We start from the raw sequence: 15,952 nt of genomic DNA, 5'->3' as shown, positions 1-15,952 counted from the left end.
ACATGGATGCTTAAAAAGCAAATCAATAATCGTAATCTGCCTGCTAAATAGACCATGCAAGACCCTTCAATGAAGAAAATGTTTTGCTAAGGGATAATGCACATGGTCGATATTTGTCCGATTTTCAGATCGAAAAATTGGGCCAAAAATCAGACAGAAGTAGCACCTACTCTTTGAATGGGTGTATGCACATTGGCTTTTTTTTTTTTTTTTAACTCTGCCAAATAATCCAAGTAAATAAAAATTGCAACATGTTCTATTCCTGACAGATCAGACGATAAGAGCACATGCCAATATGTGGTGTTCAGCACAGACAGGAAAATTGGGGGCAACATTTTGGGCACAATTTTTTTTAGTGTCCATATTCATGTAGCCTTACAGTGCAATTTACTTACTGCAGCCAAATATTGCAAAGCCAGTAAAGAAATAGAAGGCAAGAAAATAACCACATAGTTCAACCTATGAAATATAATAAATGGACTTCCAGAAAGCTTATTTCTTAAAATGGCCATGGACAAAATCATTTTTTTCTTTTATTCCCCCCTATTTTGGAGATTGTTGTACTTCGTTGCCAAGCATCCAATTGATTTGTTGCTACAATATGGCTAATCGAATGCACACTTACACAAGTGGTCGAATGGAGTTATATCTTAGGGCTCATTCTCATGGGTGTATTTTCGCTGAACATTCCGCACAATATACATTGCACATAGTAAATATGCATATAACGTGTGTTTGCTGTGTATGTTAAATCCCCATAGCTTATATTGGTGTGTATTATGCACCAAAATAAGACATGCTGCTTTTTTTTCCCACGTGTGATATGTTCGATAAGAAAATGTATGTGGCCCAATGGAAATCAATTTGCTTTTTGCACCACATCATACGCAGGGACAATACACCAGTGTGAGTGAGCTCTTATAAGTAAAGCTAGCAATATTCCTAGCCCTTGTAATATGATTATATTAATGTAAATTTAAAGGGACTGTATTTTGGTCAACTGCTTTCCATAGAACAAGTCCCTCAGCAGATAGTTACCAGCTGTTATCTATGTATGAGTCAGCTGATAAATTTTCATATTTCCTAGACCATGTATAAAAGCCTTTCAATTTTTACATTAAAGTCAATGGGCATCTGTGGACTACAAGCATGCAAGCAGTTGCACTAGAACAAGTTGTTAACAGAAGTCAAAACTGCTGGCAGGTTCCCTTTTAACCCTTTCCAATCCACTGTCTGACGTCTGAAGACATTATGATTTGAGGCTGTACCGCTCCGATGTTGGAAAACGTCCGTTGGAGTTCTCTTACTGTATATTGCTAGCATTTCTGCTGTCGGAACCTATCCAATGTGTCACCTCATGCAGTACTGGCTTTAGCCAGCATATAGCGCCGTTGTATAACGGCAGAAAAAGAGTAAGCCCCCTAGGAAAACCAGGATACAAATTGGATTGGAAAGGGTTAAAACTTTTATACATCATACCGTTCTACTCTGTAATGTCAAACATAAATATGTGGATCTTTAAAAAGATATGGCTTTCATTTGATGAGTCCCTAATTACTCTGACTCCTATAATCTCTACATTTGCATGGGCTTTATGTGATCATTTTTTAAATACCACCTATGAGCTAATAAATGCATGATCAAGTCTTGGAAGAATCTGCATTGGGCTCTGTTACGGAGCTCTGGGGAAGGTATTCTCATCCCCAAATGGCATCAAATATTTCTGACTGCCAAGGACAAAATCTGTTTTAATTGTCCACGCTACCAGAGCTGTAGTTTTGTCACATGTCATGGTTTCAGTATGCCAATGCTGTCCAGCACCCTAAAAAAAATAAAGGGAGTAGAGAAGGAACAATGAAACAAAGATCGTGCCTTCTTCTACTTGCTGGTGTTAGCAGGAACCCAACAAAATTTTATACAAAAATGTATTGACATCCTACAGCAGTGATGGGCAACCTTTTGAGCTTGGTGTGTCAAAATTCGCCAAAAAACGAGCATGACTCGGGCGGTGTGTCACTTCGAGAAACAAAACCATAAATTCGTGATATATATACTTTAAATAACAAAAATGTATAATTGTAATATATAACTGTATTTAATAAACCCAAAACACCCATAGCACAGGCCCTCGCCTCTCGCAACCTCCCCCTCACTTATCTCAGTAATGATGAGCCCCCAGCAGTGACAGCGCTCCCCACAGCGGCCCCCAGCAGTGACAGTGCCCCCAACATTGGCCCCCAGCAGTGACGGTGCCCCCTACAGCGGCTTCCAGCAATGATGGTGCCCCCCACAGCGGCTTCCAGCAGTGACAGCGCCCCCCACAGCGGTTTCCAGCAGTGACATCACCCCCAGTAGCAGCCTCCAGCAGTGACAGCGCCCCCCACAGTGGCCTCCAGCAATGAGCGGCCTCCAGCAGTGATAGCGCCCCCCCCCACAGCAGCCTCCAGCAGTGATAGCGCCCCCCACAGTGGCCTCCAGCAATGAGCGGCCTCCAGCAATGACAGTGGCATTGCCCCCCCGAGACCCATATACTTACCCCCTCCCCCGCATGGAAGCTCCACTCCTCCTCTGCCCTCCGTGCCGCTAGCAGCGATGATCTCCAGCACACTCTGTGACGTTACTGTGCTGCCAGACGCCTCCCCCCCCTGCTCTCCCGGAACCAAGTGGTAGGAGACCTCAGGGGAGGAGGGAAGAGGATCCTGGCTGCACACTGACGTCACAGTATGTGCCAGGATCAGCGCTGCTAGTAGCGCTGCTTAGTGAATACCGGCAGGGGAACTGCGGCACCTGCCGGTATTTACCCCTAACGGGGTGAACTGCCGACAGCGGCCGCATATCAGCGACTATGGCTACGCGTGTCAGTGCTGACACGCATGTCATAGGTTCGCCATCATGGTCCTAGAGGATCAAAAAGGAGATGAAAGTGGAGAATTAACAACATTTCCTGGTAATTAATATCCTGCAAAACGCTTGTTTTTGTATGTTCCTCATTTTGTAAACTGTTTTATATGTATGTATAATTTGCTTAAATTATAATTTGCCCATATTTGAGGCAGCAGTGTTGTAAGGCAGCTTTTTATTTGTTTTTTTTTTAAGTTTTTGAGTTGACTTCTGAATTTGAATTCAAAACTTTTTTTGAATTGAATTCAAATCGAAGGAGTGAAATCTGCTGCAGATCTTTACCAAAATTCATGACTTAATCTGTAGTGAATCAGCTACATGAAAACACATCCTTATGCTTTAATCACACCGTTTTTGTGGAATTTTTTAAGACCTCTTTGAGCCCAGAGAGAGAAAAGTCTTTTTTTTTTAAACTCTCTTCCTCCACTCTACTCCACTGTAGTTCAAAAAACTGTATGGCAAACTCCCAGTTTCATATTAGTTTTTTTACAGGTGCATTTCTTTACACTGTTATGGGAAAAACTCCTATGCCTCTAACTTCACTGTCTGTTTCAAATTGGTTATTGAGAAGTGCATGCATGCAGAGTAACTAAGACTGGCACAATATTTGTATCAACATCAGTACGCTTCTGATTTATTATAGCCACCTTGGTACATGTATACCCCAGATGGCGTAGCAATAGAGATACATGCCCTTAAAGTCATAAGAACTCATGATTGACTCTAGATTCTAATGATTACCATATATTAATGCCTTGAGGTGTGTGCTACTACTAAAACATGAGATTTCCACGACACTGATAGAGATGAAACTTAAGGGAGAATAAACTTAATATCACTGCTTTGTCTTAAGGAATGTGAAGGGAGGGGGAATGAAGAACTTCTATTATTAGAATGTACCCTATTTCCCTGAAAATAAGACCAACCCTGAAAATAAGACATAGCATGATTTTCCTAAATTTTTGAGGATGCAAAATTATTTTTCAGGCTTTGAGGATGCTTGAAATATAAGCCCTACTCCAAAATTAAGCCCTGCTAACAGTTAATTTAAAAAATCAATTTAAATAGTTTCCAGGCAGCTATACATGTAAAAAAGTTAAACCTTTTTGAACAAAAATTAATATAAGACACTGTCTTATTTTCGGGGAAACGCGGTAGAACTGCTCATGACAAAGGCCTGGAGGAGGACGGCCTGAACCTGAGAACCATGCGTAGGAGATAGAGGACAAGAACCTAATACATGCTAATGTATGATATTGAACATGTTGACGATTTAGCTGCTGTTGTCTACCTGCTGCTTATTATAATATATATATATATATATATATATATATATATATATATATTTTATATATATATATTTTATATATATATATATATATATATATATATATTTTATATATATATATATATATATATTTTATATATATATATATATATATTTTATATATATATATTTTATATATATATATATATATATATATATATATATTTTATATATATTTTATATATATATATATATATAAAATTAGTTGCTGGCAGAAAATCTGTCAGTGTAAATGGGCCTCTGAGGCTGAAATCGTATGAACTTCTAGGCCAGTTTCGCATAAGCGTATTATGGGCAGATTTATGTGTCCCTAAGGGCTCAGTCAGACGGGCGTTTTTAGCCGCGATTTGCGCATGCGCATGCGTCCAGCGATTTTTTAAAACCATTGCTTTGCAATGGTATCGGACACATGAGCGCTTTTTATGCGCTCGTCCGATAAATTATAGAACAAAAAATCGCAGATCGCACCTATCTGCGATCTGCGATTCCTGTTTTCTTCTCTATATGCGCTCAATGGGGCCGGCGGCAGCAGCGCCGACCCCAATGAGAACATATAGAAGACAAATCATTCTTCTCTGCCACAGCTGTAACAGCTGTGGCAGAGAAGAACGATGTTTGCCCATTGAATTCAATGGAGCGGCAATACAGCCGCTCCATTGAAAGCAATGGGCTGCCGGCGTGCGCGGGGTGAATTGTCGGGAAGGGGTTAAATATATAAACCCTTCCCTGCAATTCATCCTAAAATGTGTTAAAATAAAAAAAAAATTGTATACTCACCTTTCCGCTGCAGCCGGAGTCCAGCCGCGGCCGCTGTCAGTTCTCCTGAACTGCTTCTCGGCACTATCAGCCGGCGGGGCTTTAAAATCCCTCACAGCCTGACCAATCAGAGGCCGGTTTCACTCACACACCCATTCATGAATTCATGAATGGGTGAGTGACTGCTGCCTCTCAGCGCTGAGCCAATCAGGGGCAGGTCTGACTCACATCCATTCATGAATGGGTGTGAGTGAGGCATGCCTCTGATTGGCTCAGCGCTGAGCCAATCAGGGGGCAGGTCTGACTCACACCCACTGCAGGACGGCCGCTCGGAGCTCCGGCTGCCGGCAGGTGAGTATACAATTTTTTTTTATTTTTACACATTTTAGGATGAATTGCAGGTAAGGGCTTATATATTTAAGCCCTTACCGACAATTCATCCCGGGCTCGCCCGCAGCGCATTGCTTTCAATGGAGACGGCTGTATTGCCGTCTCCATTGAATGCAATGCGCTGGACAGCTCCGGCCCGTTTCTAATGAAACGCGGCTAGGAGCAGATTTTCGGGCGATTTGCGGGCGACTTGCGCGCACCGGTCACGCGATTTGCGGATGCGCATCCGTCATGCGATCCGCAAATCGCGCGAAAAAACGCCCGTCTAACTAAGGCCTAATAGTGTATGCCAGGCTGACTTTGGGTTTACCTACCTAAACTCTGAGCATCATAGGTTCTTATGCTGTGAGTTTAAGTCAGTAGACCCATGGTTAGGCAGGGACACTTGTCTGCATTATGGCTTGTTATAGTAATACTATATGTATTCTATTGTATATATCTTTTCATGTTTATCAGATCAGCCTATGCAAATATATATATATATATATATATATATATATATATATATATATATATATATATATATACACACAAACAGTGTATAATAATGAACAAATTAACCATTTAGCTGCTGTTATTTACCTGCTGCTTATTATAACAGGAGGCAATACCATATACCCGATATCAGCCTGGGACACACTTTGCTATTAGAGGCACATAGATCTGCCTTATGTGAAACTGGTCTAAAAGTGCATACAATTCCAGCCTAGGCCGCCTGCAGACGAGCGGGTCGGATCCGGTGGCGAGAGCAGCGCGTACTCACCCGCGCCCGGCGGCCCCGGCTCTTTCATGTGCCGGCTGCCGGGCAGCCGGCGCATGCGCAGACCGGAGCCGGTGAGTGACGTATCTGTGTGAGGTTCTGCGAGCCCCGCACAGAAATAGGACATGCCGGGTTTGTTTGCCGCGCAATATTTCGTGCGGCCAAACCGCGGCCGTCTGCATAGGAGTGCGTATTGTAATGCACTCCTATGCAGGCTTTGAGCGGTGGAAATCCCGCGGGATTTCCGCCCGTGTGCAGGCGGAAGGCCCATTTACACTGACAGATTTTCTGCCATCAACTAGTGTCAATCAACAATATACTAAGCTGATCAGTGTTAGTTCTCTCCATATACATGAAGCAATTATCAGTACTGTATGTGACAGAATGATTGTTGGTATGATCATTCATGCACATACGATTTCATTATTGTTGGCAGCACATCCTTGTTTACATATGGCGATGCGCTGCCAGCAACCAAGGAAATTTAAGCCCATATAAAAGATCTGATCACTGAGAAATAACATTTTTATTGTTTGTTTGGGTGATAGTTGAGCATGCTTACACTGAGAAATTTTTGGCAGAATGAGTGTTTGTACGAAAGTTCATATCTGATAATTGGCCCATGAAAATAAGCATTTGGTTGGCTGCACACTTGTCATCTTTAGAAAAAATGCTGCATCTTATGCAGCGTTTTTCCTGGCATTTTTGTGGTAAAATAACTATGGCCTTATTTTAGCTGTAGGTCAAAAGAGGGTAATAAAATACACTACAAAAACTGGATTTTGAACGGTGCATTTTCAACTTCTCTATAGGAAAAAAAAGCCTGAAAAAATGTATCTCTGAAATAAGAAGAGGAAAAGAAAAGTTAAGAAGCACATACAATTAATTGAGTTTTTACAAGCTAGAAAAAGTAACACGAAAAATGGTAATGGAAGCCTTAGACTGACTTCTGCCTAGCATTCCAGAGCTCAGGAGCATTGTATTTGCATTGTGAGATTTATCATATGTAAGAGAAACAACCTAACATTGCTTTAGGCTATTCCTTCCCCAGCTATTACAAGGTACAACACTGCCAGATTTCCTGCAATACTTGCACAGCAGATGTATTAATATGATGCTCCTATGCAGCCCACTGTTAGGCCGGTTTCGGACAAGCATATTTTAGTTGCGTATTTTGGTTTGTGGTTTGCTGACCATAATTTGGAGTTGATGTAACTCTATGCATCTATTCACATGGCTGTATTTTCCACAACCATTTTATTGAAAAAGGCAGTGTGACCATATTTTGTGGGGGGTTTTTGTTTTCTTTTGTTTTTTTTTACCTCCAGATTACTATTTTCTACTGGGCAAATCTGTATTGGTATCCATCAAGTAGAAAATAAAATGTATGAAGGCGAATACAGATCAAATACTGATGACATACAGCTGTAATATCAGCTGTAACCTGTCCGTATTACAGATCTGTATTATAGACGTGTTTACAATCCACTCATCTGAAACTAGGCTTAAGGTCCATGAATGTGGCATCGCTCCATATGGGTGGTATTACAAGTATGTACGATCTTGAACGTTGAAAGTGTTTTATCAATGTTCAGCAACTCTTTCTGACATTTTTGACTTGTATATGAAAGGGCCATTTAATCTGCTCTGTTTTTTCTTTCTTTTAAGTCAATAGTTTCTTTGCTATTTTGAGTTGACTTGGAGTGTGGGGGGGAGGGGCTCTTCAACCATGTACTAATTTTCAATATTTATTTTGAATAGTTTTACAGAACAAATTCATTTTGTCAACAGTAGTTTTTCCAGCTCTATACTGAACACATAAAAATATTTAAGAAAAGCAATATACAATCATTAAACAGGGCTCTGTTCACATTTCTGTATTGTTTTCAATCTGCTCTTTTCATCCTAAATGCTGGAAGAAATAACAGCATACTGCACTACTTTTTCCAGTTATATGACAGACTCCATGATGGGCACCCAACGAAACCCATTACAGCCAGTGGGTTCCATCATGACAGATCCAGAACACCATTATTTTCATATTTCTGTTCCATGACTGAACAGAAAAATAAATATATACAGCGGTGATGTGAGCAGAGCCTAAGGAATGAGGTTTCTGCAGATACCAAAATATAAGTAAAATATTCAAAATGTTAAGCTTCTCTGTTAACCCTGAGTCTTCCATAATCGGAAAGATTTCCTGATGTACAGTATACCTCCTATGGAAGGCTCAGATCCTCTGCTACCAATACCACGAGGTAGATCCATTTTAATATACAAGACAGCAGTGTGATTAGTAGTGAGTGCAAAGGTAACCTATTATTCCAAAGTAATTTTGTAAGTTGAGGCAGCACTCTACCAATTTTTTTTCTTTCTAAATTTTTCCTATATAGGGTTGCCTATGATTTGAGGGGGAAAAGCTTGTTTTATTATGTTACTTTTATCCAGAAACAACCCTACTCTTATCTTGGAGATATAATGCATCTCATAACCATTCAAAATGAATGTAGCTCTGCAGTTTCTGGGGAAAAAGCTAAACGTTTTTCTAATTCTGAACATCCGGTGCTGTAGGGATTTTTTTTTCCGTTTAGTTCAAACGATCAGGATAAAACTCTTGCCTTGTGCTGGTAGATGTTCTACAACACCAGTTGGTGTTTAACACCTTAAACTGTCTGCTGAAAACATGATAGTGCTGTCATTCTACAGGATGTGTACCTGTTACACATTTGAGTCGTATAATCAATAGCCCCCAATTTTCAAACTATTTAGCATTAGTCGGCAAAGTTGGCTGTAAAGAGTTACTGATGGAGAGAGTGAAAAGCTATCCCTCAGTTTCTGACCTTACCAGTTTGATTCCCAGAGCTTTGCTTGAAAGACATTGATCAGCTAGCAAAGCATGAGTGAAGTATAATTGCTCAAGACACACCATCTGTCTGGGCTGTGGATAGATTTCAAAGCACTCCAGCTACAAATGTAGTTTCACGAGCTTCTCGCAGAAAAAAACAAAATGGCTCAGAGCTAATTTTCCACAGTAAATTTCCCATGATACCAGCTATCAGTGAGTGATGGAGAAAAAAACCCTCAACAGCAAGATAACTCCAGTGTCTCATAATTTATATAAATATAATTAACATAACAGGTTTGTACAGGTATTTCCCATGATACTGTGAAAACATGATAGTTAAGGTAAATATCTCTATGTTCATCCCTTCTTTATCATTGTCATACAAGTACAATTCCTCAGTGGGCTAAAGAGATTGCAAAAGTTTTAGAGAGAATTGGTGGAGTTAGCAAAAACGTGTTTTTTTTGTTTTTTTTATTTATAGCACAAAAGTAAGTGATTTTAATAATAATTACTAATGTGTTCTTTCCCAGACCAAAGATATCTTGTATACAAATTCCCTATTCCATCTCATGTATAGATATCTGAAATACAGACACGAGCAGGAATGCATAGGCTTTAGAGATGAGCGAGCATACTGGCTAAGGACAATTGCTCGATCGAGCATTGTCGTTAGCGAGTATCTCCCCGCTCGGAAGTAAAGGTTCGGCTGCCGGCGCGGGTGACAGGTGAGTTGCGGCCATGAGCAGGGGGAGCGAGGGGGAGAGAGGGAGAGAGATCTCTTCTCCGTTCCTCCCCGCTCTCCCCCGCCGCCCCCCATCCGCCACGGCAGCCGAATCTTTGCTCCCAAGCGGGCAGGTACTCGCTAAGGGCAATGCTCGATCGAGCAATTGCCCTTAGCGAGTATGCTCGCTCATCTCTAATAGGCTTCTTTTGGTCTAAGAGCTGCATTGTCAGATTGAACCAACATCAAGGGCCGCAATCCAATTTATAATTTTTATGATGGATGTATATGGTACATCAAAAGTATATTCCATAGAATGCAAAGCCGGCATGTTAACTTGTTTGATATGTAATGTTTCATAAAACAATGTGCTTAGTGAATTCTTTATTTTTATATAATTTTGTCGTATTACAAATGGAGCAAGTCTGTGGTAAAGCTACACAGGCTACTTGTGTCACCATTAAATGTATATTGTCCATTATAGATAGGGGTTCTCTAGGCTTCATTCTTTTGTATAACACATTTTATGTTCTATATAAAATTTTAGGTAGCCTTTTATTTTTTTGCTATGGTTTTCCAGCTTGGTGATTGTAGATAGAGGGCCATGTGCCCTAGGTGCTAGATACCAACATGGAAGCCAACGAGCCACTATACGTTGGCCAGGGTATATAGTACTGGACCAGTATATTGAACTCAGTATTTTTCCATGGCTAAAGGAACGTCTCTGTATGACTAGTTTTTCTGGAGTGACCTCGCAAGACATTATTTGTAGGCTTTAGCCAGTAATATTAATCTTCAAGATACAGTTGTAGAACTAAAATGCTATTGTTGTAAAGGGTTTGAATGTTAAAGGAAGTCTGTCAGTAGTGTTGCCTATGCAGAACTGCTGACAGCACTATATAAGGGTAAGGGAGAAGGGATTATACTTGCCTTTCTCGAAGGTTGTTTTAGAAGCAGGACTCTGAAAATGAACTTTTAATCCCCCGTGATTCTCCAGGAGGTGCTGTGAGGATGGACCTTCTCTATGAAATGCCTTCAACTCTTTCCTTTGTGCTGCTTAGCCCTTGCTGTCAGCTGTAGTGTTCCATTGTACTGTTGCACATCTCTGACTGACAGTTATAGTGCTTTCCTGTTTGGACAATACAGCTGTCAATCAGAGGTATGGAGAAGAGTGAGAAAGATGTAGGACTGTGGCACAACCTGTTCACAGAACCATAAACCGAATAGGGTAGTCGAAAATGATATTCTAAAAAAAACACTTTATTTAGAACCAGCAGACGATGCGTTTCGGGGTGTGCAAACCCACTTTTAAATGGTACTATCCTAAGATGTCCCTATCGGTTGTTTCATGTGAAATTGCTGACCATCAATGGTTATTTGCTCTTCACATATTAGACCCCGAGGAGTTTCCTTTTTGCCTGTACAATTAAAAAAAAACAAAAAAAAAACGGCTGTCTCATAAAGGGGTCTGTGCCCCCAAAATGAGTTAACTGCAGGTTCAAAATAGTGTATTTTTAGAATATTCTTTTCTACTACCTTATCCTGCTTATATCTTTCTCAGCCTTCTCTATTCTATATATTTACACTGATATGGCCCATAGTCAGTAAGTGTACTAGGCCAACGGCACCTAATCAACTGTTGATTAGCCTTAGACGCAAGTTTTCTTTGCTTGCCACTCTGTCTCAAGTCCCATAACCCTGAGGAGTTCTGCCAAACTCTCCACTTCCTCTACCTAATCCGAGATGTGGAGCAGCACAATAGAGTCGAGGCCATTTCAGACAGAAGGCTCGCCCTTATGGCAATTCCTGGAATGGTGCACAGGGGAAATTATTATTTAATCCAGTCCAAGCACTTTTAGGTAAATGTAGAACACAATTTTACAGGTAAGCAAAAAATAATTTTCTCATCTGACGGTCATTCATTAGATATCACAGAAATCTGCAAACAGGGCATAAATAACCACAGAAATTGCAAGGGATGAACAATGCATGTGGGAAAGACAAAAAGAACCGAAGCAGCTGATCATTTTTTATTTCAATGGTTAATCACTGAACAGTAACATGACCAGATGCTAGATTGCTAGTTCTAGGCTAGAGCTTTACATATGATCTGTGTTTGTTTGTTTTTTTTATTTCATTCTCGCGTTTACAAGTTGTCACATAGCTGGTTTTCAACATGGACAGTAAAAGTTATTATTTTACATTTTGGGTTATTTAGTAATAAAATATAATAAACTGAAAATGTTACACTTGTTCACAGAAAATTACTACGGCACTCCAAAACCTCCCGCTGAACCTGCTCCACTGTTATTAAATGCAACAGACCATATTTTTCCTGGTGGCATTCCAAGAGTTGAGGGGAAACGTAAGCGCAATAAATCTGTAAGCAACATGGAGAAGACCGGGATTGAACCTCCAGAAGAAGAGGAAGAGGAGAGACCTGTCATCAATGGAAATGGCGTAGCAGTCACACCAGGTCAGTCCAGTTGGAGTTTTTAGACTTTCCTTGGATAGAAAAAAAAACTAAGTACTCAAAATATGTGGCTTTATGTCAAGGGGGCAGTATAGAGGTATATAGAATTTGTCCTATACTGTCTGAACGAATGCAGACTTTTGTATAATGGCAAATCACTGAAAATGTAATCAAAACTATAACCCCCACTGAAAGAGGCCATACTTGCTGTACAAGAGCAGGTAGAAAATACTGATGAACATGCACTCCCACACCTACCATGCAGGAAGGGGGTGGCTGCTTAGTATTCTAATTGCATATAGATAAGGCTTCTATAGGGTGTCCCAAGAAAACTAAAAAACACGAGCTTTTCAATGCTGTGATCCTAAGGCTTGTGCACACCATGGCTCTGTCAGAGTTGCATGGAACCATAGTATGTTACTCCATACTTTTATAGATCCCTACCGTACTACCATATCACTCAAATTTCATACATCAAATCAGAAGCATAGATACAGGCTCATGAGCCCTGGTGCAAAATAGTCAGCTTACCCCTACCCTTACCGACTATTCAACTTCTTTTTACAGCTACGGACCATCATTAACTTTTAGCTGCATTGCTAGGTTTTATAGGTGGCACATTGGTGCAGCCCTAGAAGTCATAAGAGGTGCTAGATTCTAGATCAGGGACACAAATCTCCCGAGAATTGTTTTGCTCCTTCACATAATAAAAAATATATGCGGTACAATCGGGAATATCATAAACCAACTTTTATGACATGGTGGGCTTAAATACAGCAGCTCAGCTCTTGTATACCGCTAAATAATGCAGTCACCATATAATAGTCAGATACTAGCTCTACACAGTGATAGTGATTACCATGGAATCACCTCCTGTGATCACAGGTGAGGCATTCTCTGATTGGAGTCATTCACTTTCCCTTTTCTTCTTTATCTGGCCCAGACTGCCATAAGCACTGCTTCCAACCATAACTTGTCTCTGCACACTCTATCCATCCTGAGAATAACTCCAATGCTCCTTTCAGTGGCCTCTTCACAGTACTAGTGCATTCCTTTGTACTCCACAAGATACCCATGCCCTCATATAGTAAAAATCACCCTTTGTGCTCTACAGTAATAGTGACACTCTTTGTGTAAGGGTGGCCTCACAGCCACATTCACAAGCTAATGGTATTCCCCAGCATCCCCCATGATGTAATGGTGGTCCTCATGACATGGTCTGCTTTATTAGGTGCTGTATTATTGAAACATTGCTTCTAGGATGGAATACCTACATTGTATAGAGCAACAAATGATGGAACATAGAGTGCCTACACCGTCATATCAAAGGGCTACAGGAACTCTGTGTGCCTCCGTGCAGGCTCACGTTTAGACCCATGCATAAGGCCTTATACACTTATAGAACTTCCCAGGAACAAAGGACAATATAAGCCAATATCAACTGAAAGAAGTATAGAGTTATTAGTCAATATGTGAAAAATTAAATTAATCTATAATGGCCACGATCTACAGCCACATAGCTTTAAAAGCTTAAACATTTTTTTTAAAGGGTTGTTTAGTTACCAGACAGCACTCCCCCTGTTGTAAAATAACAATCAGCTATACTTGCCCGTCCTCTACCAGTGCAATGCGGTACTGTAGCCGCACCATCCTCCTGGTGCTTGTTGCTGAAGTTGATGTCAGTAGATATCACATGGCCGCTGCAGCCAATCAAAAGCTGCAGTGTCACCACCCCTTCTACTGGCATCAGTGCTCACCTCATGATGGCAGGAGCTCAGAGCGGTGACTCTGTGGCGGTCATGTGATATCCAGTGACGACCTCTTCAACAACAAACACCAGGAGGATGGCGGGGCTACAGCGCTGGTTTGCACTGGCTGAGGATGGGTAAGTACAGTTGATTTTGTAATTTTACCACAGTTGGTGGTACAGGGGGAGTGCTGTCCAGAAACCAGACAATCCCTTTAATTTACATATTTATTGTACTTTCTTCATAGCCTAGAATTTTACTTATTTTTTTGGGGGGAAAAAAAAGTATAGAACTATTCTCAAATGGGATCTTTGAGAGCCTGTTATAGCAAACCTTTTCTGGCTATCTTTCTAAGGGCGTATTTAGACGGGCGTGAAAACAGTACGAGGTCTGTGAATTTGCACAACGCACAAAATTTGTCGATATATTAACCCATTGTTTCCAATGGGTTCATTTACATGGATGTTCTTCCTTTCAGAGTGATTATGCAAGATAGAGAAACTGAAGCATGTTCCATTATTGGGTGATTCCAGACAGAGAATTGCCCATTTTTCTCTATATAGGAGGTAAAAAAATTGCATCGCACTCGCATGTACATGTAAGTGTGATGTGATTTTAAATTTTTCCTATTGAAACAACATCCAATTTTCACGTGCATGAAAAACGCATGTGAAAATTGCATGTTTAGTGATGCAGTGCAATCGTCATCGCACTCATTGTGAAAATCATATTTTTACAAGCCAAAACTCGGACCCATATTGCACTCGCCCGTGTAAATCCGGCCTAACATCGGTCATATGGATGACTGAAGCAGGACATTTCCATGTTAAAATGCCCAGAAGAGCAGTGGAGATCACAGGTGATAAATGTGTGTTTTTCTGTCTTGTGTAGAGTCGAGTGAACACGAAGACAAGAGTACAGATGCCTCAGGTGAGATTTCATCCCAGCCTTATTCTGCTCCATTGTACTGCCAGCCAGATGAGTCAAAGGAAAGCATGGATCTGAGGAAACAGCTGAAGCCTGAAGACAATGATGAACTGGGGTCCTTGCCTGAAAACTGGGAGATGGCATACACAGAAAAAGGGGAAGTCTATTTTATTGAGTAAGTCCATAATGTTTTTCTTTTAATCCAAGCCAATTAATAGTTGGCGCTTATTCACATATTTGTAATTGGTGATAATCGCGATAACCTGAAAAGTTCACAGTAATTAGTTCAAAGTGGAACTTAATCTGAGTGTATAGATGCAGCAGAACTGGGCTCGCATTTGTCGTTATGATATCATGTTCACAAATCTCTGCAGCTCCAAACGGTTATTCGTACATCTGTATGTCTTGCCGAAAGGATATGTGCAATTTGCAAGAATTTTTGTTTTCAGCATTCCAAAAAGAAAAAAAATCAAGTAACTTTGCAAATAGTCTTGATTATAAATACCATTTAGTCTCCATGGTTTCTTCGCAGACCTGTGTTTATATGCATACAGACAATCCATACACCTGTGTGGTCTTCCATCTGCCCTCTGTCTGGATTCACATGAGCGTAAGCGTATTTGCGCATGTTTTTGCAGAATGGGCATTGCATATTTGCCCATGCATCAGCGTATTTTAATGTACCTTTTGCGCATGTGGAAAAACACGCACAAGTGGGCTCAATCATTGGAATGGCCAATAGTTTCATGAGTTCAAAATAACCCAATTGCACATGCCAAATACACGCATGTGAACTAACCTATTTAAGTCAATGGGTTCTATTCTATGCGTATTGTGCAAAATCTGCTGTGTGAATTTGGCCTTACTGCCTGTAGGTTAGCAAAGAAAAGGGTAGAGGGCGTGGAGTAAAATGTTTGCAAGGTCAGACTACACTCAAGGTTTGGTTGGAGGAGTACAGATAATCTTTAACCCCCTCAAGACCAAGCTGGTTTATGCCCTAATGACCAAGACACATTTTAAAAATATAGCATGTGTTACTTTAGAGCTGGCTTCACACGAATGTAAGCATATTTATGTGTGTATTTGCACAATCGGCGTTACATT

The 15,952-nt window shown here is 40.6% G+C and overlaps 1 protein-coding gene across 5 annotated transcripts in view; it reads left to right on the top strand.

Annotated features, from left to right (window-relative positions):
* The window catches only part of MAGI2 (membrane associated guanylate kinase, WW and PDZ domain containing 2), a 955,112-nt gene that overhangs the window by 580,013 nt on the left and 359,147 nt on the right, over window positions 1-15,952 (top strand). For all 5 annotated transcript variants that reach the window (XM_066592005.1, XM_066592007.1, XM_066592003.1 and 2 more), the window contains exons 4-5: window positions 11,961-12,176; window positions 14,813-15,023. In XM_066592005.1, coding sequence (XP_066448102.1) covers window positions 11,961-12,176; window positions 14,813-15,023 — 427 coding nt within the window. The remainder of the gene's footprint in view (window positions 1-11,960; window positions 12,177-14,812; window positions 15,024-15,952) is intronic.

The sequence above is a fragment of the Eleutherodactylus coqui genome, chromosome 2 (assembly GCF_035609145.1).
Source record: "Eleutherodactylus coqui strain aEleCoq1 chromosome 2, aEleCoq1.hap1, whole genome shotgun sequence".
Classification (NCBI taxonomy): Eukaryota; Metazoa; Chordata; class Amphibia; order Anura; family Eleutherodactylidae; genus Eleutherodactylus; species Eleutherodactylus coqui.
The sequence above is the reverse complement of the archived record's forward strand: the minus strand, read 5'-3'. Positions and strand labels throughout refer to the sequence as shown.